Source organism: Acomys minous, assembly GCF_964271855.1.
Source record: "Acomys minous genome assembly, chromosome: 15".
NCBI lineage: Eukaryota > Metazoa > Chordata > Mammalia > Rodentia > Muridae > Acomys > Acomys minous.
In genome coordinates this window covers 4870492-4898198 of record NC_140497.1, presented here as the reverse complement: position 1 = coordinate 4898198, position 27707 = coordinate 4870492, and the positions used below count along the sequence as shown (strand labels likewise).

General features: G+C 45.6%; 1 protein-coding gene across 5 annotated transcripts in view; it reads right to left on the bottom strand.

Annotated features, from left to right (window-relative positions):
• The window catches only part of MYO16 (myosin XVI), a 464729-nt gene that overhangs the window by 111219 nt on the left and 325803 nt on the right, over nt 1-27707 (bottom strand). For all 5 annotated transcript variants that reach the window (XM_084759479.1, XM_084759478.1, XM_084759475.1 and 2 more), the window contains exons 24-27: nt 25718-25793; nt 20606-20778; nt 17346-17426; nt 16854-17059 (exon numbers count right to left, since the gene is read on the bottom strand). In XM_084759479.1, coding sequence (XP_084615605.1) covers nt 16854-17059; nt 17346-17426; nt 20606-20778; nt 25718-25793 — 536 coding nt within the window. The remainder of the gene's footprint in view (nt 1-16853; nt 17060-17345; nt 17427-20605; nt 20779-25717; nt 25794-27707) is intronic.

Below are 27707 nucleotides of genomic sequence, written 5' to 3'. Positions count from 1 at the left end.
TCTTGAGCTGCCTTTGGCCATGGTATTTTATCACACAATAGAGACCCGAACTAAATCATTAGACAACTAAATTTTGTGTGAGAATTACCAAGACACGTCTATTTCAGTGTTCTCTGTTTAAAATGCAGGAATTAGTGCTAGCATGCAATTTTGTACAGTTTCCCTGGTCACTGGCTTTGGATGCCAATGTTGTGTGACAAGGGTCTTCATTTTAATATTAGTTTGTGGGCATTGTTGTTAAGGGGACAGGTACTGGGGGGTTGTGGCAGGCAATTTTCCCTGTGAAGATTGCATAAGAAATATCAGCGACAGACTCGAGAACTGGCCCGGCAGCACTGCATATGCAGGCAACATCAAGTGGACTGCAGGGGTTTTATTTTTATTTTTATTTTTATTGGTTTTTTTTTTAAAGTACCTTGCAGGTGAGGCTAATGGAGAAACTGGAGGGGATGGGATGGAGGTGTACGTGTTAAAAAACATGCTGTATTGCTTGCATGTACGGAGTTCTCAAACAATATTTTATTTAATAAAATCACAGCTTCCTACTCTATTTACTTATGAATTTCTGACATTCCTTAAGACATTTTAACACATCGTGGCTTCTTAGGCTGAAACAGTGGCAAGCCACCAGTGAGGGAGCGGAAATGTCATTAAATTCTATTGTAAGCAAAGCAGGTGGCACATGTTAAGCCAAGGCACTCTGCTAGGGAGGTTGGGTGAGGGGCTCAGAGTTCTGCTCAGAGCTGAGCATAGAAGGAAACGACTCTGACCACTTGGTGACTGAAACCCTCAACCCAGATTTCTCTGAGAATAGACTGACAGTCACCGGCTTCCTGGACAATGTCTAGTCTGCTTAATTTTAACTTCATTAAATCCTGTGCACATTTAAACAAATCTAGTGCTCGCCTCCACTTCCTGTCCAAAGCCCATGTCTAGCATTGTCGCTTTATAAAATACCAGCTGCTCTATGCTAATTTTTATACAGACACATAAATCTGTTTAGAAAAAGCTAGTGTATATAATCTGAATAATCAGAGGCGAGAAGTGTATTCTCTACATTCACAAAAATTAACTTAATGCAAATGCTCAAACAAAGCTTCAATGTAGGGAGGACTTCTGTGAGATCTGTGTAGGGAGGACTTCAGTGAGATCAGTTCAGGAGGACTTCTGTGAGATCAGTGTAGGGAGGACTTCAGTGAGATCAGTTCAGGAGGACTTCTGTGAGATCAGTGGAGGGAGGATTTCGGTGAGATTAGGTTACAGAGATTCAGACTCTATCCCAGGATCAATGAGCTGGTGACTTGTCCATCCAACAGGAGACAGACATTGTAGGGATAGAGCAGCAGCCATCAGGATTAACCTCTGTATTAATTCATTAATAGTCTCACTATTGTGTCCAATTATCCAGCAATAATAAACGAGAGAATGAGGTTCATTTTGACCCATAGCTCCAGTCAAGCCATCTCCCCCAGTGGGAAGGCATGGCAGCAAGGGCCCACAGTGACCACATTGCACTCACAGTGGCCACATTGCACCCACAGTGGCTGCAGTGCACCCACAGTTAGAAAAGAGGGAGAAACAGTAGGACTTATCTGGCTTTCTCTCTTCTCCATTTTGTTTTGTACACGACCCTAGCCTTCATGAGGTGCTACCTACATCAGGGAGTCCATATGCTCAGTAAACCGACCTGGAGATGCCCTCACAGACAGCACCCGAAGGTGTATCTCCTGGATCAGAACAAAGCAAGCCAGGTTCACACTCTCTATTCCACACAACACACAACAAATGTCAAGCTGTGTCCCTCGGGACAATGGAAAAAGTCCTGAAGCCAGTGATCTAGAGACAGAAAGCAAGGAAAGTCAGCCCAAATGTCTCAGCTTGCATCATGGGAGCATTTCCAGCCTTCCCTCTGGATTTGATCCTAAAAGTATCTCCAAGGTGGAGAGATGGATGTGAGAGGTGAGGGTTTGGAGAGAGGGTAAGGGAGAGAGGGAGAGAGGGAGGGAGGGGGAGAGAGAGAGAGAGAGAGAGAGAGAGAGAGAGAGAGAGAAGTGTGTCACCTCACGTCCTGGCTGATACTGATCAGCACATGCATATAATGAGTGTCCCGAGTCCCAGGGATGCTAGAGCAAACAGCTGCCAGGGAAAAGCAGGGAAGAGGTAGTGCCGTCCTCATCAACTGGGCAACACAGGTCCAGGGAGCCTAAGTTCTGGGTAGGGTGGTCACTGGTTTGGTATCAGAAGAATGAAACAGTGCAACCCTCATGACAACTTCTCTGACTTCATTTGACAAAGCCAGTGATGGTGTGAGCATGCACAGTCTCGTGTGACAATGGCAGTGGTGGTGTGAGCACCGGAAGTCTCATGTGACAATGCCAGTGACAGTGTGAGCACCCACAGTCTCATGTGACAATGGCAGAGGTGCTGTGAGCACCCAAGTCTCACATCATACCGCCAGTGATGATGTGAGCACCTACAGTCTCGTGTGACAATGGCAGAGGTGCTGTGAGCACCCAAGTCTCACATCACACCGCCAGTGGTGGTGTGAGCACCCACAATCTCATGTCACAATGCCAGTGATGGTGTGAGCACCCAAAGTCTCATGTGACAATGTCAGTGATAGTGTGAGCACCCACAGTCTCATGTGACAATGCCAGTGATAGTGTGAGCACACACAGTCTCATGTGACAATGCCAGTGGTGGTGTGAGCACACACAGTCTCATGTGACAATGCCAGTGGTGGTGTGAGCACACACAGTCTCATGTGTCAATGCCAGTGACAGTGTGAGCACCCACAGTCTCATGTGACGAAGCTGCTGATACCTTGTGCATCCACAAGCTCATGTTTGAAACTTGATACCACATGTTGGTGCTATTTTGGAAGGTTGTGTGACCTTTAGGGGGTGGGGACCTAACTGGAGGAAGTGGGTTATGTCAGGGGTGGTGGTGGTGTCTGAGAACTTGTGACCTATCCCTCTTCCAGACCCCAATGTCTTCTCTTCTGGTTCCAGTAAGAAGTGAGGAGGTGAGAGCCCAGCAGCTAGCCTTGCCTAGGGCTCGTCACCCCATGTTTCACATCATTCTGGGTGGCTGTGTCCCTGCAACCATGAGCCAAAACAAGTCCTGTCTGCCTTCAGTTGCTTCTTGTCATGGTGACAAGAAAAGTTAGCTGAGGGGAAGTTCCGAGGAAGAGCTCCAGTAACACCCTTCCTTGTCATGTGCACACCAAACCCTACAGCACCCAGAGAAGCAGAGGGGTCAGCCTTATGAAGCCCACTCCCAACACTCGATGGCCTATCCTACACACACAGCCCCGGAGAGAGAAGCAAGCCAACGCATTGAAACCACAGAGATTATCCACCGACGTGGATGGGACACGGGCAAGGAAACTTGTGAGTTAGGAGACACTGTGAGGGTAGAAACCACATCAAAAGCTTGAAGAATTAATAAAAGATGCAGCTTGAGCTTATGGAGATGCAAACTAAAAACTGAAAGCAGAAAATCAGCATAGATTGCTTTAGTTTGGAAGTAGTTGGTCGGCTTCAAGACAGTCATGGATGCCTGTGGAAAAAAAAAACAGCACAAAGCTAGCGAGAGGGCATGGTGAGCCGGACACTGGCTGCATGGGATGCCACCCATGAGATGGTACTTTATAAGGGGACGGCAGAGAGGAGGAAAGAGAAAAAAGGTCGACAATTATTAATGCAATTGCTGCGAATTTGTAAGATCCCAAAACTCAAAGATCTGAAAAGCCAAGAGTGGGGAAGCCCAAGAGAGCATCACACATAGGCATCACAAGCAAGGTACTCAGAGAGAAAAATATCTTTAGAGCACACAGGACTGAAAGGTATGCCATGTACAGAGGAATGAAGGCACACAGCACAGCCGGTTTTCTTCTCAGGAAAAGGCAAGAGTAAAGGTTAACACCTTAGAAATACTAGAAGGAGGGAAAATGCCAACCTTTGGTGGCTAACTTCGTAAGATTAGCTATTAAAATTGAAGGTGAGATTGAACTACTAGTGCCAGCTGTCCCAGGTGATGCTGGGTCCATCAGGGCTGCCCCCAGCAACAAAGCTACCAAGTTCTTGGGGGAGAATGTGTGAAGACAGAACACAGACGGACAAATCTCTGGAGCTTCGGCTTACTTTTTCTGTGACGCTACCGCCCTGACAAACACCCTCTACAACTACATAAACTAAACTAAATGGCACCACAAGCAACACGAAATGGGCTTCACGCACCTGCAGCTTGGAGGTCAGCCCGCGAATTCATTAGGAAACAAAGCCGCTGAGTGCTCGCTCTCCTGGCCCTCTCAACTTTCCTAGTCTCACCAGGAGCATCCTGTCCTCCAGCCTGCAGGGTGGGATTTCCTCACCCCTCTCTCAGGGTCCTACCTTGCCCGCATCTGTGTGCGCGGTCATGTTTGCAGATTGATGGGAAAAGGAAAACGTCCTCGCCCTGTATGACCACCATTTCTGCTGGAGAGAAGGTTCGAGTCCAGGGCAGGGCTTAGCATTTATAGGCCTTATCACAGGACTTTCTATGGGTGTGTGACAGTTCCGCCTCGGCACACAGCAGCTTTGGGTCCTGGTCCTGGAGCCTCAAGCACAGGCTTCGGAAGCATTTTCCATTTACACTCGTGTCTGTGCTGGAGTCAGCGCTGCTCAGATCTCTGGACAGAGGGTACAGGGGCATTGATGAAACGACCCTCCATTCTGTGCTGTTTAATCAAAGAGGAAGAAATCTGCACTGAAACTTAGGTTGAAACAGAATAAAAGACTAACACTGCTAGCCAGACACCCACCTTATGATGGAAGACACAGAGCTTCTCCCACAGGAAGAAGGAAGAAGACACTGAGAGTTCTGGCTGTGAACAGTTATTTGACAGGGAACAATACAGAATATTTGAGTGAATGCACACACTGATGAAACTCTAGCTAGATGGCAAAGGAACAGGAACGGGCCAGCATTGACGGCGGTGTGTAGAAGGTGGCTGGCTGAAGCATACTGACCTTCCCCTTTGGCTCACAGGAACCTAAAGGCAGCACGAGGGCCAGGCACCTTCGTCTTCACTGTATGTCGGCCTCCTCGGCTTTCGGTCCTTTCCTTACGTCTGAACGTAATGCTAACCCACCAGGGAGGGCCAGTGCTAAAGGCGCATGTGTAGCTCACGTTCCTATTCTCAGCATCATTCTAAAGAGCCAAGCCTCGACGGACAAGCCAAACCCATCCCAGCGGACAGCAATGGTCTCTTGAGAACGCGCTTGTCCCGTCAGCCATTAAGGACGTACGTTCTCTGATCACCTTACACTACTGGAGCCAAGACAGTGACCACACCTTAGCCAGGACGGCCTCACTGTCTTACACAGCAGTCTGCTTGACAGTTCTTCTCCTGCGTTAGCTAAACTTCTGGTCAGTAACCTGAAAATGGACTTGAGGTCACTAGGTCGATTCCATTTGCTCCTCTGTCCCTGTGGCCGCCTGGAATAAATGTCTTCTGTGTGTTGGGATCTGTGGTCAGGCCAGCTTGTTGCAGCTTCTTCCCTGAAAGCTCTAATCCCCACTTCAAAAACAAAATACAGGATATTACCACATGCCCCACAGGCAGGGAAGAGACGACAAGGGAGTATTCCAGGCAACTCAGATACACAAGACAATATGGATGAAATCACAAACCCAAGTATGGTGGCTTACACCTGGATTCTGGCACGTGGGAGCCACAGGTACAAAGGATCATCGCAAGTGTCCTACCCTTAGCCAAGCCATTTACAAGTAATGGTGGCAGAGAGAGATGGGGAGAGAGGGGGGAGGGAGAGAGGGAGGGGGGGAGAGAGAGACAGAGACAGAGAGAAAGAGACAGAGAAACAGAGAGAAAGAGACAGAAAGACAGAGAGACCGAGAGAAAAATAAAGAGACAGAGAAAGAGAGAGAGGGACACACACACACCCCACATGGGGAGGGGGGGGGGTGGTGTTGAGTGGGACTAGGTGGATCAGCCTAGGGCAGAGCCCATGTTTTGGGATTGCTGGCCAACACAAATCAGACTCCATTGTGTGTGTGTGCACATGTGCTTTTTAAAATTCTTTTTTGTTTCTTAAGAGAAAGGGAAGAAAATGTGCAATGTGAAGTTGGATAGGTAGGGAAGTGAGGAAGGATCTGGGAGGAATTGAAGGAGGAAAAATATTAAAACACAAAAACGTATAAAATTCTCAAAAGATAACTAGAAACACACACACACACACACACACACACACACACACACGTATGTATAAACTTTCCACACACATTTGTTCACAGGCAGTCTGATGGAGGCAATTTCTCAATTGAGATTCTTTTTTCTCAGTTTTTTTTTTGAAAAATAAAAGAAAGAAAGGAAGGAAGGAAGAAAGAAAGAAACCCCAGACAACACAAAAACTAATATAACACTACAAATTATCAAAAAATGAAGAAAAAAAAAAGCTTGAAATATCAGAATAAGCTGAATCCATACTGAACGACCTTCCAAATACATCTGCAGGCCCGAGCGACTTCATCTGCAAACTCTCACAGACCTTTAAGAAGACTCAGCAGCACACAGTGCTCTCTGCAGCACTGAGGACAGGACTCAGTGTTGGAGGAGCTGGCTGCCGGGGAAACAACTCATGGCAACAAATCACTAGAAGATTCTCAGAACAAAAGTTCAGCAAAGACATGCAAATGGGCGGATGTGAAACAGCCTCGGAGGTCAGGAAAATACAAAGTAAGTGATTAAACAACAGTGCTCCCTAGAACACCAGGACAGCTGGAAGAGCAAAATTTGTAATGTTGTTTCTGTTCTAACAAGACAGAGCCAGAACGGGAAAAGGATTTCTCATCATCTCTTTCCTGAAGCAACAATCTAATGTGGGCTGTGCAAGTTAGCCTTTCCCAGAGAGCGGGACCAGATATTTGGAGAAGACAGAGCCTGTGCTGGGGAGTCAGCGAGCACAGGAAACACAGGACACAGAAACGTTTGCCAGAGGAGGCCTTGGGCAGAGTCATGAGTCAATTTGGTGTTAACCTGATTGGATTTTAATCCCCCCAGAGACAAACATTGCAGTGTGTGTGTGTGTGTGTGTGTGTGTGTGTGTGTGTGTGTCTCACTCACTATACAGATACAGATACAGATACATTCTTCATTTTCAGATCTCTCAGCACTAGTACCAGCGCATTCCCTAAGAGGTTTGATAAGGTGAGGGGACAGCACTCTCCAAGGGCTGAGTGAAGAACAGACAGTGTCCAGTGTCACCTCTGCCTCCCACCCCAGACACGATGTCACCAGCTGCCTCTCATTTGCACCTTGGTGCTTCCCTGCCACAGTGGACGAACACCCCCAGGAGAACACACAGGTCCTGGCGCCCCTAAGTTGTCCTGTCAAGCATTTTGTCACAGTGATGAGAAAAATAATTAATGCACTTGAGATAGTCTCAGGGTGTGTTCTCTTCACTGGGAGTCACAACCCAAGCATGCCCAAGGGTCAGAGGTCAGCATGTACCGGTGCTCCATTATGTTCTGAGCTGTCGCGGGGCGTACTTACTGAAAGGATGGTGGTCGTGACAGTGGGGTCATTCTAAACGTGCGTGCACCAAATGCAAGCTCAACGCATTTATTGTTTTCCTATGTTATAGTTACCTTTTAAAATATTCTTCGTGGCAATTCAATAAAGGCCAGACTTGAAATGAAATGGGGTCATCATTAATGAAAACCACACAGCAAAAGTGTAATTTTTGTTTCCTGTATTGTTAGATCACTACTTTATTGCCGCTAATGAGTGAATGTCAGATTCTATCCCCTAGCCTTGCGATGGCCTCATAGACCTTCCTTCAAAACAAAGCAGATGACTTTCATCCGTGTTTCCTTTGATATTCTGGCTTGTGAATGGAACTTAGATATTTAGTGTCATGATGGTCAAAGCTGGAAAAGGCCACTCTGGTCCCCTCTCCGTCCTTTCAACAATTGTTGAGGCTGATTGCGTCACCCCAATTATTTTCCTACTGATCCTCTCACACACTACATATATTCTTCATTTTCACATCTCTCATTAAAAACATTCATCATCCTGCAAGTATTACTGTTCTGAGTATACTAAAGGTTGTTTTAAGTTATTCAATATTTGATTGCCATAGATTTGGATTCTATGCAGATCTAAATAAATTAGTCATACATGGGTCATCTTTAGAAAAAGACAGTTTACAAATATAGTCATTTTATTCTGAAACAATATTTTTTGTAAGACTGAATTTCTAGGTAAGAAAACAAATGACTTTTATGCTAAAATTAAACACTCGTAAAAGTGGATGATATTCATTCATATAATATAAATATTTGCTAACTTAGCTATCATAGAAGTAAGAGTTCAGGTTTAAGAGACAGGAGCTTTTGGGAGTACAGAACAGTATGTATTCTTGTGGTTTTCTGTAAAGTGGGTCATTTCTATTTGTGATCTTTTCATACTTTAAGAATAGATCTTTTACACGAATATGAGACCAAGACAACGCCTCTTGTGATATGATGCTTTTGTTGTTAAAAACATCCCTGTTGCACAATTTAATCTCCAGCCTCACAGCACAGCAGGGAAATTCATTTAGGTCATTAAGAATTTCAAAAAGCAAAGAAAGAAACAGAAAACACAGCTTCCTTTTTCATATAAAATAGAGGCATGAATTCATCAATGTCCAGTTAGTTACTGTGTGACCAGAAATCTCAGAACATTCGCTTCAAAGTGGGAATATTGCTAACTAAGCTGCAGACATAACGGCCAGGACCATTAGCACCTCCAACATCTAGTGAAGGATTCTATGGGAAAATAGTTAGGGCCAAAGTGAATAATTTAAACTGTTCAGGCAACAATAAGCAGGTCTTCATTAGTTGTTCACACGGGCACCAGTAAGTATCATGTTTCACACACAAGATCCACAGCTCAACAAGGAAAACGCACACAAAGCTGCACCAGTCAGTCTAGTGCAGTTCACGCAACAGGTATTTGCTGTCTCTGACTGTCATGGAACTGTGGTGTGCATGCTGTATACATGTGTGTGGGTGCAGTTGCCTATACATGTATGAGTGGAGGTCAGAGGTCAGTTCCAGGCATCTCCCTCCACTGTTCTCCACCTTAACTTTCCAAACATCTTTTGGGGACCCAAAGCTCATAGATTCCTTTAGACTGGCCTGGCAAAGAGCCCCCGGGTCCTCCCGCCTTTTCCGTCTTTCCACAGAACAGCACTTAGGCATATATGTTGCCTTGATTTTAAATGTGGGTGCAGCAGATCCAGACTCAGGTCATTACCCTTTTACGGGAAGCACTTTGCCCGCAAACCATCTTCACAGCACAGGAACTTCCTGCCAAGACAACCTCAAGTCAACGTGTTCCTTTGCTGTTTTCCCGATGGTACTGGGGACTGGACCCAGGGCCTGGGCTATACCAGGCAAGTGCTCTGCCGCTGAGCTTCAGCTCTGGCCCCTAAGATAGTTAGTAGTTACATAGAGTATTATCTGCCTAATGTCAGTGATCACCCTAAAGGGCTCCTCCACAAAACACAGTGGCCATGACCGCAAGGCTCCGAGCTTGCTTCTACGCCAACTACAATGACTTTCTGATTCGGTACAAGGTAAGAGTGAATGAATAAGTAATGAAGAAATGAATGATGAATGAACAAGTGAGCATTGTCTCAATGGGATAATAAAGCTTGAAAGAGTAGAAATTGGGGGCTGAGCCAGACGGTAAGAGTGAGCACTGAAGTCGCTCCTCGTGGGCTCCGTGGCAGAGTGTCTGCGAAGCATGCCAAGGCCTCGACTTCAGCCTCACACCCAAGCAAGCAGACAGCAGCACCAACTCACCCGCCATTATCTGTCCACTTTATAAAAAGGGCACTTTGCACAGTTCTATCTGGAAAAGAAACAAATCTATCTTGAGTGCTAGCTGCCCTGAGGCCAAGCTCACACATCCTGCAGTGTCCAGATACTGAACACCCTCTCTCCTGTTTACTCCCACACTGCCTGGGCCTCAGCTGAGCAGACCCCATGGCCGGAGTGTCTCCAGTACTCACTGCTGGGGCCTCTGCAGACTGCTGAAGTAGATCATAGAGGAACTGCTCACCCACAATCCACTGAGCAGTGAACCAAGTTATAAATAAGATTCACTGGATTAGACTTACATCGGGATGACTTTCCAGGCGTTTGCAGAAGCTTCTCTCTTAGTTTATATTTTATTGAAAAATTAAAGGCCTTCTTTATTCCCGATTACAGTAAATCTTACATAAGCACAAAGAATACAGTCAGATTTGGCAAAATTGCCTTGTAAGAAAACGCGTCATTTGCCAATCAAAGCTTTCAGGTTTAATATCCCCTGAGCTTATAAATCTCATTTCTATTAAAGATGTGTTGAAAGGGGCTGGCATCTCCTGCCTGCCACAAGGGCACTTTGAGAAGGTTTTAGCACAGACTGCAAACCCTGATGACTGCTCATTTCATCGGACAGTTGCTGCCCTTGGCTTTGAATCCCATCAGCTTAAGCATGTTTTCTTTCCATCCTGTCCCCTACCCTACTCACTGTCATGGCTCCGTTCGTGCACAGTGCCGCCTTTGATCAGCCTGTGTGGCTTAGACAAGCTAAACGATTCGTGTTACTTCCAGGCAGGATTTTTCCCAGGGTTGGTCTGAAAGCACAGCTCCGGGTATGCCCCGGGCCAAGCATAATACAGTCATCCTGGGGCTGGTCAAATTCTCTGTGCTTTCCAAACACAGCCACCTCACTAAGCATAAGCCTCTCTCTTCAGGGACAGTGCCCTGCACCCACTGTCAAGTGCAAGCCACCCTTACAGAAGCTGCCACTACACCCCCCGGGCACATACCACGAAGGGTTCTAGATGCCGGAAGAGGACAGGAACTGAGAAGGAGGAGGAGAAGAGGGGGCAGAATACAGGAGGAGAGCAGAGGATCCCTGAGCCTAGGGCACTGCGAAGGCACAGCACACTGTAAAGCATGCGTCATAACGTCAGTAGCCCGCAGAGTATTAAAGCAATCATTGAGAAGGATGGCTGGGGCCAGACAACACAAGTTCTTCAAAGTCTCTCTCTCTCTCTCTCTCTCTCTCTCTCTCTCTCTCTCTCTCTCTTTCTCCTTCCCCAGTATACGTGAGATGCATGAGTATGTGAGTGTGTAAGCCAGAGGGTCAGATGTCATTCCCCAGAAGACACTTGAACCAGCTTTGCACTGAACCCCGTCATCTCTAAGTAGGCTAGTCATGTTGGCTGCCACGCCCCCAAGGATCCGCCTGTCTCTACCTCCCCAGACCTGGGATGACAAACATGACCTGCCATTCCCAGCTTTTTACATGGGTGTTAGTGTTGAACTTCAGAATTCATGCTTGTACAGCTTTTTTTTTTCAGTGTGTGTGTGTGTGTGTGTGTGTGTGTGTGTGTGTGTGTGTGTGAGACATGACCTTCACTAAGTCCTTCTGTTTATTCTGCAAGTCCATAAACACATGGTGATATGGTGCTTCCTAACACATGGAGTTAATTGTACAAACTGGAGGACGGTAAGAATTATGTCAGGTCACACCTGAGGTCTGTCCGTAGAGGGCTTTCCTTTGCTTCTGTATGCTCCCTGGTCTCCTTTTAAAAGGATATGGCACTGTGTCCCAATATTACCACATCAGTTGCTTCTTTTCTACTAAAAAGATCTGTATCGGCTGCAACCGTTGTGCCTCACAGAACCAAAGGAGAGTTCGCTGTGCTCAACTGAGGAGGATCAAAGCTCTGTTTCCTGCCCCTTGGGAGCCTGTTTTTGTTTTGTTTTGTTTTTGTTTTTTAACAAGGAGAAATTGCCCACAGTGGGATGGCAAAAAACCAGACATGAGTCCGAAGAAATGTTCTTACATCTGACCCACGCAGGCCTGCCCCAGTGCCAGCTCTCTCTGCTGTCTGGCCACATCTGTGGGAAAGTACCCATTCATCCCAGCTGAATGAAGAATAAACTTTTGTTTTATGCCACTAAGTTTTGGGATGAACTAACAAGATAGGATCACGTGCTCCCCTGTGTGTTTTATGGAGTCTCCTTTTGGGCAGGGCCTTGCTTGTGGGCGGGGCCTTGCTCCATCCTGTGGGTGTTGCTTCTGGGGAATTTGAGAGAACAATGGGCCTGTCTTTTCCCTCTGGCTCACCGAGGGTGCCTTATGAGTCTGAGATAGTCCTGAAGCCTGGACAAAGCAAAGACTGAATTCACAGCTGATTTGAGCTGAGCCCTGCTGCTGCTAAGCCCCAGTCACACACAACAAAAGCTTTGCTATTGTAGGGCACAGTTTGGATTGGTGGCCCTTGGTGGTGGTGGTCTACAGAGTAGGTTGGTGAGAAGTGACCTCTACAATGCCATGCTAAAAGGCCTCAAAAATGGAAGTATTGGACAGCAATAGGGAAAGTTCTTAAAACAGACAGTCAGATTAGTCACTCTTGCTACAGGCAAGGCACACACCAGGCCGCTCTTAAGGTGCAAAGCAGCGAGAAGCAAACACCTCCATAAAGAACGAGAGAGTGAAGGTAAGCTCCTTAGATGACATGTCAGAAGCTGTGCTTCCGTCCGAACGGCCTGCAAGAAAGTCTGGGGCATTTTCTTGATTAATGATCGACATGCGAGTGTGCAGCCCACTGCAGGTGGAGCCATCCCTAGGTAAGTGGTCCTGACTGGGTCATGTAAAAAAGCAGGCTGAGAACGGCATGGGGAGCAAGCCACTGAGCAGCACCCTCCATGGCCTCTGCGTCAGCTCCTGCCTCCAGGTTCCTGCCCTGTGTGAGGTCCTGTCCTGATTCCCCTTCTTGAGGAACTATACGCTACAAGATAAAATAAGCCTCTCCTCCCCATGCTGCTTTTGATGACAGCATCCTGTTAGAGCAACAGAAAGCAAAGTAAGACACCATGACTTCCACCCTGCACACCAAGACGCCCCTGTCTGCATTTGCTAATCAACCACCACACTGGGACTCAGAAATGACAAACATCGCACAGATAAGCAACTGCGTACTTCTGAACTGTAAATGTGGACACCTTTCTCCCTCCTTTCACCTGAGACTTTCAGGGTAAGCGTAGCTCTTGTGCATGGCAAGCCTTTCAATTCGACGGGTTTTTGTAAGTGTTTATAATGGTGGTTCCTTGCCTGGGTCACTTCAGAGTGCAGGTGAGCGTCTGAGTATGCAAGGAGCATTAAGTCAAGTCAGCTCATGGACATCACTGTTTTGACTGCACTTTAGTCGAGTTCCATAGAGATTAGTAATCTCTCTGCAGATCAATGTTTCTGTCACATTCAGAGAGACGGAGATACGTTTCTGTTGAAATAAGTTAATAATTTTATTTCTGCTTAGCTATTGAAAAGAGAGACAAGAGGAAATCACATCTCTTTCAGATAAGAAAACACTAAAAGGAATACAGTGAATAACTAACAGCATTTACACAACCAAATTCTTTATCTAATATAAATTCAAAAGTATGGTTATTACTTTTGTTACTCAAAATTTTTACTCTAAATTGGGATTCAGTTAATTGCCTATGCGAGGTTTTATCTGAAGACATTTGTTTATTTGTGTGTGTGTGTGTGTGTGTGTGTGTGTGTGTGTGCTAGGAATTGAACCTCACACATGCTAGGCCAACACCATCAAGTTATAGGTCCGAATTTTGAAGATATTTATTTGGTGCCCGCAAGAATTGTCAATAGAGATGGTTCTTGCCTAGAAGCCATTATCTTTTTTTTCATTGATTAATTAATTTATTTAATCACTTTACACCCTGATTATAGCCCATCCCTTCTCTCCTCCCAGTCCTCCCCATATCCCTTCCTATGCCCCTGCCCTTCTCCCCATGGGTACTAACTCACCCTGAGAAACCATTATCTTAAGAGAAGCATAGATGTGAAAACCTGTATTTAATTTCAAAAGGTTAATTACATAATCTATTTTCATTAAGGTAGGCTCAGATGAGGAGATATACAAATACAAAAGGCAAAGTAAAATAAATCGAAATCACCATGATGTGTACTACCACACACAGAGAGCCGTGACCCCGACCCACCCTATTCTGTAGGGACACCGCAGTTCAGATGTCTACTTGTTGTGATAAGCATTAGGAAGAAACAAAGTTGCCTGGAGAATCTCTGAAGGGTCCCTTAAGACAGAGCATGATTGATACCTCGTTCCTAAGCCAGCCCTACTAAGCAGACAAGCAGATGCCAGAAACACACTGCTTCTGTCGTGAGTGAGTCCTGCCTCCTGGGCCACAGAGTACCGTGAACCAGGAGGCAGGGTCCCTAAGAAGCTTGGCAAATTGATGTCTGTCTCAGGTGGAGCTGGAGGTAGCTGGAGACCTTACACTGTCTATGTTATGGCTATCTTAAAAAAGGAACTGGCATTTCAAGGGAGATACCAGAACAAAACAATTGTCCCCAAGAGACTATACCAGAGTTTTCAAAGCTCTGTCCGTCCGTCCTTCACCAACCTCAGTGTTTCTGGCCAGCTGTTGGAGACGCTCATTCATAAGAGTCTCCTCAAGCCACAGAGTGTGAGGAACCTGAAGCTCAGGTGTGGTTGCCTAGGGTACGGGAGACGCTGTGAGCTGGAAATAAAGTTAGTCCCACGACCTTGAGCGATGGCAGGATGCTGGAACATGCTTTCCCTTATCTGCGGGCGGGACTGCCAGTCAGCCTTTTGTACTGGACCGTGGCTAGAGCTACAACACAAAGCCTGGAGTTTCACCCCATGTTGGTCCCGTGCTGAAGGGTTCAGTATGTCTGGGTGGGGGTCTCTTAGTTTTAAACTCACATATAGATGCTCTGGTTTTTCTTCAGATAATATAACTCACCTGTAGGCAGGTTTTGGGTGCATTCACACAAAGACCACTTGAGCATAACGGTACAGGATGGCCGACCTCTAACAACAAAGAGGCCATAGACCCATTTTTATGTTATACATCTCTGAAAACTGATTTGATTTCTACTTAGGAAATAAGCAAAAATGGGGACAATACATGCTAATGAACAATAACCAAAAATATGTCCCATCACTTTTATTCAAGCCTAATAAAGTTCACTCCTACATCCAGGCTTAGTTTACTCCTATATAATTCCCAACTTGGCAATTATTCCCTATAAATTATGAAAGCTATAAAAACAGTTATAAGCATTAATATTATAACAACTTCACCTTATTGATACTAACTTCACCTGAGAGCCAGCTCTGCGTGGCCTCCCTCCCCTGCCTCTGTGACATATGGTACAAATTCCATTACAGAGCCCCGTCTGTTGTTTAACTGTGCACATGTGTATCTGTGCACTAGACTGTGAGCGTCTCCCAGACACAGAGTCACGGCAAGGCTCTAGACCGGAGGATTGAACATTAGCATATGCATGTAAGCTAAATTAATATTCATCAACTAGTTTCTTGAAAGTATTTTCATTTAGATTTTTGATTCATTCATTTCTTAAAATCGGACTAAGGTTTATGAATAGACGCGCTGGGGTAGACTGATCGGCTGCCTTGGTGTTTGCCTTTTATGTTAGTTACTCTTCTGTTGCCAGAGTGAAACACCATGAAGACGGCTTAAGGGGGAGTTTATTTGGCTGATGGCTGCAGAGGGTTAGATGTCCTGATGATGGGGACAGGAGGCAGAGAGGGTGACCTGGAAGTTGGGTGAAGTTATAAACTCTCAAAGCCCACCCCTATGACATGCTTCCTCCCCAGGGACGAGGTGCCATCTCCTAAAGGCCCCAGCACCTCCCCAAACAGTGAAGCCAGGGAAGAGACAAACTGTTGCGGTATATGAGCCCGCGGTGGGCATTTCTCACTCACACCACCACGCTCCTCAAGCAGGAGTACGTGAGTTCAGGTCACCAGCATGCACGAAAAAAAGCCAGACAAAGCACAGGATGCCGGGGAGGCAGGGACAGCGGGAGCCTGGGCGTGCTGGCCAGCTAGCCAGTCTTTCCAAAGTGGTGTGTCCCGTGTTCATGGGGAGGCTCTGTCTCATAAAATAAGGTGGAAAGTGATGGAGAGAAGGCACCAGATGTCAACCTGTGGCCTACACACATACTTACACACACTGGAACATGTAAACAGCCACATGGCCCCCTGACACACATATACAAACCACACAATACTTGTGAGCAGATACACAGCCCGAGAGCCGGGTACAGTTGTGGGCAGCTGTGAGTATGCCTGGAAAACTGCTGTGGTAAAGGTGTGTGCAAGTGGGCTCATCCCTGCAGAGACAAGACCATGTTCCCTAACATTCTCCTTGTCAGTATAGAGCGCTTTTTAGTTAAAACTCTAATATTGAGTTCAACAAACTTTCCTATAGGCCCATATAATAAAAAATGCCTTACCTATATTTTGCACCATGTTCACCATCTCTGTGATCATTATAAGGAAAAAAAAAGGGGGGGAGGCGCAAACAGATGTTCCTGCTACCTTCCAGTAAGCTTCCATTTACACAAAGAAGGGGTAAATATTCCCACCTGTGTTGCTCCGTAACCTTCATCTAAATTGCATTTCTTCATACAGGATAAATGGAAAAAATAACCACATTCGTGCCAGTCAGAGTAATGCTATGCAAATACCGTATGTTGTGATTTTGTAAATCTCTAAGCCCCTAGACGGCCACACAGTCCTGTCCCCAGCAAGTCTGGTCCCTTTCACATAAGTTCTGCTGACACCTTTTATTGGCTCCCAGATTCTCTTGCTTTTTCACCACAGTAGAACCACTGACCATTATGCTCAAAAAAGAAATGGAAAGGTATTGGCTGAAATGGCCCCGGGGTGGTATCTCCACAGGGGGCAGAAGGACGGCTCCAGACTGACCTGGACAGGAAGTCCTCGAAGGAAGGGCGCACTGGGAAGCCATAGCGGAACAGCCTCACCAGCCCCAGGACGCCGAGGTACTGCAGTTGGGCAGACACGTAGAAGTGATCGAATACACCGGGCAGCTGTGAAGTATTGGGCTTGATGCAAAGGAGGAAGTGTGGGCTACCCCTCTGCAGCTTTCCTGTGATGTCGGCCAAGGATTTCTACGGAGAGAGAAGAGAGCTGCTAACTCCGTGGAGAGATGATGGGTGGGAAGACAAAGCAGTTTAAACAGTGGCCTCTGCAATCCGTGACATGTTTGTGTATTATGCATTGGGTTAGCATGTGTGTATGTATGCGTGCGTGCGTGCGTGCGGGTGCGCACATGTGCGCAAGTGTGTGGCCTTTCTTCTGAAGGCGCCCAAGTTGTTAGAGAGGGGAAAGAAACGGTAGCACCGGCACACTGCGGCTGAGACAAACAGAAAGCTTCTGAAGCTGAGTGTCACTAACCGTGAGGTGTGCTGAGGTGGTGACGGGGTCTCCGCGGCCCAGCCTTTGTAGGAAAGTGGAAGGTCCCCTCTTTTTCAACAGCTGTAAGGGGGACAAGGAAGACATATTTGTTTTATTTGCTTCTGGTTTAGAAGGAAAAAAGAGAAATTAAGCTTTTCTGCTTGTGTTAATGCACTTGTCGGCAAATACATAAACAAGGACATAAAAGTCAGAACCAAAGGACTTTTGCGATGTCACTCCAAGCGTGGGAAATGGGCAGCTGTAGGTAAAGCAATGGTCCTCACTGCTAATATTTCACATGCAGGTTCTTACTTAGACCAGACCCACCGCCTGCCTGTCCCAGCTTAATTTCAGAGTAAATAGAGACCTATAGATGTGCCCTGGTATTTGCCAGCTGTTCACATTAAATGCTATTTTGTTATGATTTTGTTCTTACAGTTGTTACGTGGCTCTCATAACTTTAAGACAATTATCTAACACAGATGTGTGGGCGTGATGCATCCTGGAGCTTTCTTTTCCCGCTTTCTTTTCTTTCTTTCTTTCTTTCTTTCTTTCTTTTTTTTTTTAACCACTAAAAGGGATGGCTTAGTAAGGTACTTATCCTTGAATACTGACAGAAGACAGTGTTCTTCAATAAATAATAAAACCGGCTCTTAAAAGAAAAATATCATATGTAGCAGAGATTAAATGATAATGGGAAAAAATTAAAAGACAGTGAAAATGGCTCTGTTGAGTGAAGAAATAAAGGGCAGGAGGTAATTAATTAAATCCCAGCAAGGGCTGAAAGACGCCGCATTACATCTTACTGAATTATAAGAGTGTAGACTAACATATCCACTGCTCTGAAATAATTTCTCCTAACACGGTGGGAGAAAACATTCCGCGGACGGCAGCTGATGAGGTGCAATCAGCGTCTGTTTGGTACCAAGAGGATGGCAGCTCATTTCCTTCTGTGAGGAGGAACTATCCAGTAAGTCATGGTGGCTGACAAGGGGACGCAGTGCCCCAAATCATGTCAAGTCAAGGAATGGGTAAAATGCCATGTTTCTGGCTCAGGGTCAGGTATATGAGGACTGGGGTAGGTTGATGGTAAAAGCAAGGGCAGTGGAAGCAAAGCATTTCAGGAATTATGACAAAAATAAGTCTCGATCTCTGGACGTGGGGCACAAGGTTTCTCTTTCTGGGTGGCTTGCTGCTGTGAGTTTTATCACTTCTCCAGTTCTTTGGGGAAAAGCCTGAGGACGCCCAGGTCATAGATGCTCAATAACTGAGGGAAAATGTGCAGTTTAGAGGTGCATGATAACGTCTTACTTTTGGTGTGTGGTCTGTATGAAAGGCCTTTGAAATCCAGCTTCTCTCACGAGGGAGCCTCATCTTTCTAATGTAGCGATGGCTTTTCCTAGGCAGTGAGATGGGATTGCAAGTCTAGTTCTGCAACATGCCTAAGGGCCACTGATCCTAGTGGGCACATGCACACACAAGCATGTGAGCACGCACACACACACACACACAGAGGCATGTATACATATGAACTTACACAAACACACATATACATATACACAGGCACACATAGGCATGCACACACAGAGAGGTATGCACACACAGGCATGCTTGCACACACATCACACACAAACACACAAACAGGTACATAAACATAAGTACACAAATGCACACAGGCAGACACATACAAACACACATGTACTCACACACATACACACGTACACAGATAGACACATACATATACATGCATACAGGTATATGCACAAACACAATGGGTATACACATATACATTACACAAAAGCATATGGATGCATACATATACATACCTATATATTTATGTATACATACATAGATATGCATACATGTGCACATATATACACATGTATAAACAGGTACAGAAGCACACACACATACATATGCACACATGTACCCACTTGTATATACACATACTCACACAACATCCACATGCATATTCATGTATCCACACACATATGTATGAGGAGGTATATGCACATGAACACACACATACATATGCACAGATACATAAGTGCATATGTACACATACATACACATCTGCCATTTATTATAAAGGGCAGCACTTTAAACTATGCTTTCCTTTGAACTGGAGAGCTAAGATATGTTTCAACCTGCCTTAGGAACTGCATTTTCAAAATCAACCTCTCCCAAATCGTGTGTCCCCTCTTTTACATTTTGGTAGGCATAAGGAAGAGGTGTGTAAAGCAGTCTGCTCTTGTGATCTCAGAAACAAAGCAGTGCATTTCCACAGCAGTTGAAATAACTCAGAATGGAGGTTTAGTTCTCTTTTAGAAGTGGAGCCTTTAGTCATAAGTCCAACATATGTGGAAGAAACACACTAACAATTGGCATAATACAAAAGCAAGTTTAAGGTCTACAAGTACACAGTAGAAACAGTCTGGTCTAGGGGAAAAATAAAGAAGTGACAACGGATCATTTACACACCCAGACCTTGGAAACAATCAGGTTAGTAGGATAGGATACTAAATTTACTTCTTAATCCAATTGCCCTAGAGTTCCTTTATGTTCATCCAAAAAGATGGCTATAAAGATAAATAAATAAACAGATGCCACAGAGACAACGAATGCTATCACTATAAAACTGCTCACACTTGATCGTCTCTGTACCAAGCCTTTCTGTATCTTCTTACACAGTTACAACCTAAGATGCTACCTGTCCTAGTTAGCATAACTGTTAACGTGACACAGCCTAGAGGCACCCTAAGAACAACAACAACAATAACAAAGGTCTCAATGAAGTGATTGTCTTCATCCAGTTGGCCTGTGCACATGTCTGTGCAGGACTGTCTTCCTCGATGTAGGAGAGTCCAGCCCACTGAATGGCATCACTTCTTGGACAAGTGGTTGTGGTCTTGGGCTGTGCTGTGTGAGAAACCCAGGTAGGCCCCAGGCAGTGGTCCAGCCAGACAGTGAGTCGGCAAGCAGCCCTTCTTCACGGTCTCTGCTTCAGGCTCCTGCCCTGGCTTCCCCCAGTGACGACTGAGACGTGGGGGATGGAATAAGCCCTTGCCTCCCCTGCACTGCTCTTGGCCGTGGCGTTTGTCCCAGCAACAGAACGCCAACAAGACCAGCATCCTTCCCTTAGTTTCTGCTGTTAGAACACAAATGCCTTACCACTGTATGAAGCCTGTGCCTGTAAGGCGGGAAGAGAGCACACTGAGCGAACGTAAGTCCGGCAGAGGGGAGGACAGCGGAGCGCCTACCTTGCTAAGTTCTAGGTAGTTCTTGTTTACGCCAACCATCGAAGAGGCCGTCCTCTTACTGAGCAGCGTGGATTTTTGTCCTCGGGATTTAAATGATGGGTAGGAAGATATGAGCGATCCCGTTTGTGACAGTTTTGACTGGAACAAATGGCTGATCACAACATTTTCACTCGCTGGAAGATAAATAGATGAACATTTTAAGTGGCATTAAAATCACTGCCAAACGCTGGGCTCGCTCTCTGTGGAAGCGCCCCTCCCCTGCCCTGTGTGGCTAACGTTGCTGACACAGTGGACAGTGGAGTCTACTTTTCCCACGGCTCCACAGTGTTCTCCCCGGCACTCATTTCTCCTGACAGATGGTGACTGTCACAGGCCTTGGCTTGCGTCTTGATCACAGCTTCGCAGCCTCAGCTTGTGGGTCATGGCTCTGTAAAGAGTATAATTCCTCCTGTCCTGATTGTCAGCACTGACTCTTACCAGCTCAGACCTGACAGTAGCAGTTCCCCATTGCAAGAAAATGCCCCGGCCGGAAGACACTGCACCAGCGCTGACCTCGCATGGAGAAGGATTTAAACACTCCTGGTGGCTCTGCCTCATTTGTGTGCAGCTGTCATTAGGTAAAGTAGCAAAAACAAACAGACAAAAACAAAACCCCCAAACCAAACCAGTCCTCTGTCTCTGAGCCAGTTCATCTGCAGAGATGAGGGGGCCTGACACCATTCAGGCTCCTCACATCTAAAGGTCTGCAGTTACGGGACCTTGCCCAGCTATGCAAGGTGGAGCCAGAGCTCCAACAGGCGAGTGTTGGATTATGAATCTTTTAAATAGCATAGAAACAATAATGTGTGTATCAGCTAAGAATCTGGGAGGAGCTTTTCACTACTGGTGTGTATATATAGATACTTTATGAGCTCAAGTGGCTTTAAAAACACGGTGAAAACAGCAGTGCCCTTATCTTGAAGATTACAGAAAAATTAAAACTTGAAATAATTTGCATAACTACTTAGGGTTCTGTTCAGGCCATCAGACGGTTCACAGTATTCACCAACAAGGAGGGGTTGTTTCTACCTTTTCCACACACAGAAGAGCAAACCACACATATTACACACGTGCTGTGTATATACAGTCTCTGTATGTGTGTCTAAAATCGTCAGTGACAATTCACTATGTTAGTGAACAAACAAAGACAGCGCTATCAGAGAAGAGCAGTGTGACTGCGGAAGAGACAGTCAGGAGGGAACTCTGGACTTTTGAGTTAAAATCGCAGGTTTTGGGATAAATGTGTTACTTTTAGTATATATCTACACATCTGCACATCATCCATATGTCAGGCACATACCTAACCAAAATACCACCACAGTATTAAGAGCTCACCCAGACAAAGGCTTTGGCATGTGTCACTGCCAGTTCTTCAGACAGAACATTTTTTTCCCTGAACAAATTGCCGACTCAACATTGGCAACAAGGAGGATGGACATTGGAGAGGTTTGGGAAGGTCATTGTCAGCAAGTGCTGAAAAATCAATGAACTCATCAAAAAGAGGTGAGTGTTGGCTGCATTGGGGTCTGATGGCCAAGGCTCATCCTACTAACAAAGGATCTAATTAACAAAGGGGGAAGAGGGCCATTAGAGTAGAGTGCCACTGCTTATGGAAAAAACTGGTTTCACAGCCCTCAGAGAAAAGCCTTGACTTAAGCAGAATCACTGGGTATTATTTTGATGGGGCAGAATGCTTATGTAGTCTTCCAGCTTATATAGTCTCAAAGACCGGCACCTCCTGGAGCACCTCCTGGAACACCTCCTGGAGCACGGAGCATCCCTCATCTCTGTGGGACCCCAGCTCCTGATAGGAGGGAACACCAATGGACTCTGAACCCTTGCTCAAAACCAGCAGCACTTCAGTACTGATCATTAATAAGGTGGGCACTGAGAAGTTGGAGCATTGCCTAGGAGTCAAAGTGATTGAAAAGAAATGGAGAAAGGCAAGTAGAAAAGACCATGGTGGGAGAATGGCAAACGTGCATGTGCATGTATTCTGTTTGTGGGAAGGGCATCAGTGATTGATTTCCTGATGTCTAGGATGTGCGCAGAAGAGTTGGACATGGAGAGGAAAGTGTTTTAGAAAACACAAGAAAAGAAGGCAAGGTGAAGACAGAAGCAAGATTTATCTTCATCCGTGGAAAGAGCATTGGGAAATTCTAAAAAAAAAAAAAAGTGTAAAGTATTTTTTTCTTCCTCAAGACCCAGCTATTCCACTCCTTGAAATATACCCAGAAGAAATTCCACCACACAACAAGATCATATGCTCAACCATGTTCATAGCAGCCTTAGTCATAATAGCCAGAACTTGGAAACAACTTAAATGTCCCTCAGTCAGAGAATGGATAAGGAAACTGTGGTACATTTACACTATGGAATACTACTCAGCTGTTAAAAACAAGGAAATCCTGAAATTTGTGGACAAATGGATGGAACTAGAAATGGTCATCCTGACTGAGTTAACCCAGAAGCAAAAAGACTCACATGGTATATACTCACTTATAATTGGACACATGTCCCATGAAAGTCTTCACTTACCAGGAGATTGGGATAGATATGAGGACATCCTATTGGGACTCTAGGTGAGAGAAGCATGGGAGAATGGGGAAATAGAAGGATCCAGAGGGCCCTAGAAACCTACAAGAAGAACATCATGATGGGAGAATCTGGGCCCAGGGGTCCTGCTCAAATTACTGCACCAACCAAGGACAATGCATGCAGTAAACATTGAACCCTTACTCAGATCTAGCCAATAGAGAGGACATTCTCCACAGTTGAGCAGAGAGTGAGGACTGACTCTGACATGAATTCTGGTGCCCCATATTTGACTACCTCCCCTTGGTGGGGAGGCCTGGTGGCACTCAAAGAATGAATAAGCAGGCTACCAAGATGATACTTGATAACCTATGACCATATAGTGGGGGAGGAGGTCCCCCTCTGTCATAGACCTCGGGGAGGGGAATAGGGTGAAAGCAGGAGGGAGGGAGGAATGGGAGGATACAAGTGATGGGATAACAATTGAGATGTAATCTGAATAAATTAATTAAATAAATTAAAAACACCTCAAGATAATATAAGCAAGAAGCATAAACTATCACCCATTTAAAGATAAAATAATTAAGCAGTTATGACATGTATTTAAAGTATGTGTGTGTGAGAGAGAGACACACACAGAGACAGAGACAGAGAGACAGAGAGAGAAGGGGAGGGGAATCAGGACCCATACATATTATTCTTCTAATAGGGGTCAAGACAGGGACTGGTGTCTTCCTGACACAGCTGGCCACAGCTGTGTGAGTGCCAGCAGAAAACAGACTTCCCTGGTATCCTGCCTGTCTCGTGCCTCTTAGAGATGGATGAGTTAATTTTTGGGAAGAGGCAGTTTTATTTACTTCTGTACTTAGGCATTGATGGGTAGCCCCGCCCCCTTACACAAAGGCAGACTCTTATCTTCATCAAAGTTAAACCTCTGTTTTCCTCAACTGGGTTCTCTACTGTGAAGATGACGGCACTGGAGGCCAGTGTTTATCAGTTATGTGCCCTTATAGCTACTTTCCAGGGCACCATTATGCTCTGCAGATGCACATAACACCAACACAGCCAGGTTTCTTTGCAGAATGATGAGGTTCGTGGGTAACTGCTGTCTGTAGGCTGAGTGTGGGCACCGCATGGGCCTGCGCGACTATGCAGAGTGCTGCGTGAGCGCTGCTGTGTGCCTCTGCACAGCCTATAGCGAGGTCCTGTTGTAGCAGCAGAGGTAGGTTCCCAAAGCCTGCTGCCTCCTGTGCCCTCCACAGAAAGCATCCACTGCCTCACACACCAGCCGCGGCTACACCACAGCACACTGTAAACTCGGTCCTCCTGCTGAGAGCTCAGCCATGGTCACCAGTGTTTCTCTGAATCAAGTCAACTTACTAACAAGTGCAAACAACAACAGTGACAGGACTTTAAGATGAAGGCATCTGTGAGACAAGTAAGAGTAAAATGACCCCAGTCACCTTTTCTCAGTCTATGTACATGTGTATTCTACCACTGCAGGAAACTGAAGCAAAGCAAAGTGACAACGTCTACAACATGCTCCATGTGTCAGACATCCACACGGAGACCAAAAGGGAAGACGACCAAGGGTGAGTGTCCCAGTGAGGTTGGGACTCCCGAGGGGGTGATCATGTCACATGTCTGTGTGAGGTCATCCCCACTCCTGTTCCTCTGCGGTGTCTCAGCCGGGAGAACTCAGGATAGCTGCATGACTGAGAGGCCAGAGAAGAGAGCCCCTGTGTAAACAGTGCGTCACGACTGTGAGGCTGTGACGCGGCCAGTGACTCCCTGAGTCAGTGGTGACGCAGATGTCTGACCTCCAGTTCCAAGCATCTGGCTGCCTCACAAAAGCCTGAGTTGTCCTTCTGTGAAGGACTCTGCCTTAGCATCAACTCTCCTTTAAGAGGCTACAAGAGACTCTATCAAGAATATTAGAGGGGACAGAACCACACATATCTGATTATGGTGTATATAGTAGGATATAGTATTACATACTGTACAGAATTATAGTTGGTCTATGCATATAAAATATTAAAACTCACTAACTAGAAGCCAATAAATTTATATATATATATATATATATATATACATACATATACATGTACTTATACATGTATACATTGATCAGCTTTCTACTTAGAGGGCATTAATACTTCATAACTGAAAGTACGTAAAAATAAAATACCACTCTAGCTGTGCCCTGGAGTCATCTTTAGTAATGGAATTCACCGTGCTGAGGCTTAAATAAGTTCAGAAGCCACATTCATGTTCAATAGTTTTCCGGACAACCTCTTTCATATGCATACACTGAGCAGGAAAGGTGTTTTACATGTCTGTCTGCTAAAAAGCTTAGTCAAATTTGGGTTTCCACTGGATTCCAAATTAGGCTGCAATCAGCATACAGCGCGGCAACATGCTCATTACCCAGAACACTGGAGAGTAAATGGTGTTCCAACCGCCCTTCAGGTGATAGTGCGTTTTACAGGAAATTGTCCCAAGGTCAAGAAATCACTGTGGGGAGAAAAATCAACTTACTTTTCATTACGAATAGGAGGTTCTGCGAAAGAGAGTCTTTATTTCTCTCGACAGCTCCACCAAGTTCATACGTTACCTGTAATGAGAGAAAAACAGCAAAATTACTTAAGGATAAAAGGTGACTGAAAAATCCTTTTGAAAGCCACCGTGGGTTTTCATCTCACTGGACAGGCATTGCTCACCATCAGCGACAGCGAAGCGCCTCTCAGCAGGGCTGGTCGTGACCAGATGAGACCCTTGTCAGAAGCTGGACAGCTCCTTGCCATCATAAAGGACCATTCAACCCATAATTTCACAATGTGGAGGTAAGCCAGCCTGGCTTCCCCATTCTTCCTGTATTCTGGAGGTCAGCCCAGTGCCACCAAGCAAGGCCACCTCATCTTCACAGCCACTTGAGTCCACCTGGGCTTAATGTGCCCAAGTTCCAATTTTACATTTTAAATCTTAGGTGCTGATCCACACCTGATCAGACCCACAGGACTTTGGCTGTCATTTCTTCAAAAAACATTTGTAAAAAATTAATGGCAGCTGAGCTCACCTTCTCCCGGCACAACCTCCAAGGCCTCTGAAAAAATATATACTGCCTTGGGCTTGTTTCCCAGATTCCCTAAGGGCCCTTCCATATATTGGGTCCAAATTCCCCTCTTCCAACACCCTCTTCCTGGCTTCACGTGTTCCTGCTGCCGACACTTGGCTGTATTCCAACACAGGTGTTTGGGCCACAGCCTCAGCCCTAACAGCCTAAGGCATCTTCTCACTCTCCCTGAACTTTCCCAGTCTCTCCTCAGATCCCCCAACTCCTCCAGAGCTCTGAAATGGATGTTTCACTGGGTTTCTCTCAGGTCCTGAACCTCAGGCTGAGGACAGTAGCAGCCGGTGCTGGAACTCCACATCACTTACTGTGACCGCACAGACAGGCTAGTCCTCAGGTCTTGCTGTAAGGAGGGGTTCTCTGCACCCCCCCCCCCATCCCATGCTGAGGTTTCAGACCAGCCCTGCTTGCCAAGAGTTTCCTGATACACTTTTTAATGGCATCACATGACAGTACACACACCCCAGAACTGTCAGGAGTATTTATTCTGGTCTTTACGTTCCCAACATCATTTCTAATTTCACTCATTCGCAGTAGCTTTCAGGAAGAAGCTAGGATTCTGCTTGAGAACATCTCTGGCTCTTACTTCCTTTCCAAACAGCTCTTTGTTCCATCTTCTGCATACTATTAAGGTAGAGAACTTTTATGACCAAGATGACGTCCCTGCTAAGATTGTCCTTGCCATCTGATGGTGGCTACAGACCCCAAATTTGCCTCTTCAGTCCCCCATTTTTTATTCTTAGTAATTCATAGTATTACTTATTAGTAGTAAAAAGCACTACTTATTATTATAACTGAAATAATGAGGAGACCAAAAGTTCATTTCTAACATCTATATTCTCATCTGAAACTTGCCAACTCCATTGTTGGATGGGAGTGTCACTTACACAGAGCTGCTGGGATTCTGGTGCTCAGGGATCTTTATTATACAGTTCTAATCTATAACATTCTATTTTCTGCATGAGAATGTAATGATTCCATACATCACACACACACACACACACACACATACACACACACACACACACCAAGACTTAACTGATTTTCTGTAAACACGTTTTTATTTATTTTTCTTGTTTCTGTCAATGGCTTATATCACGCTGGCCTCTTCTAACCTCCATGATAAGATTGTGTCTAAGCAGTGTCTGTCTGTTTCCTGATGAGTTCAATCTCCTTCCTGTCTCCTGATGAGCTCACCCTCCTTCCTGTCTCCTGATGAGCTCACCCTCCTTCCTGTTTCCTGATCAGCTCACTCTCCTTCCTGTTTCCTGATCAGCTCACTCTCCTTCCTGTTTCCTGAACAGCTCACTCTCCTTCCTGCTTCCTGATCAGCTCATTCTTCTTCCTGTTTCCTGAACAGCTCACTCTCCTTCCTGTTTCCTGATCAGCTCATTCTTC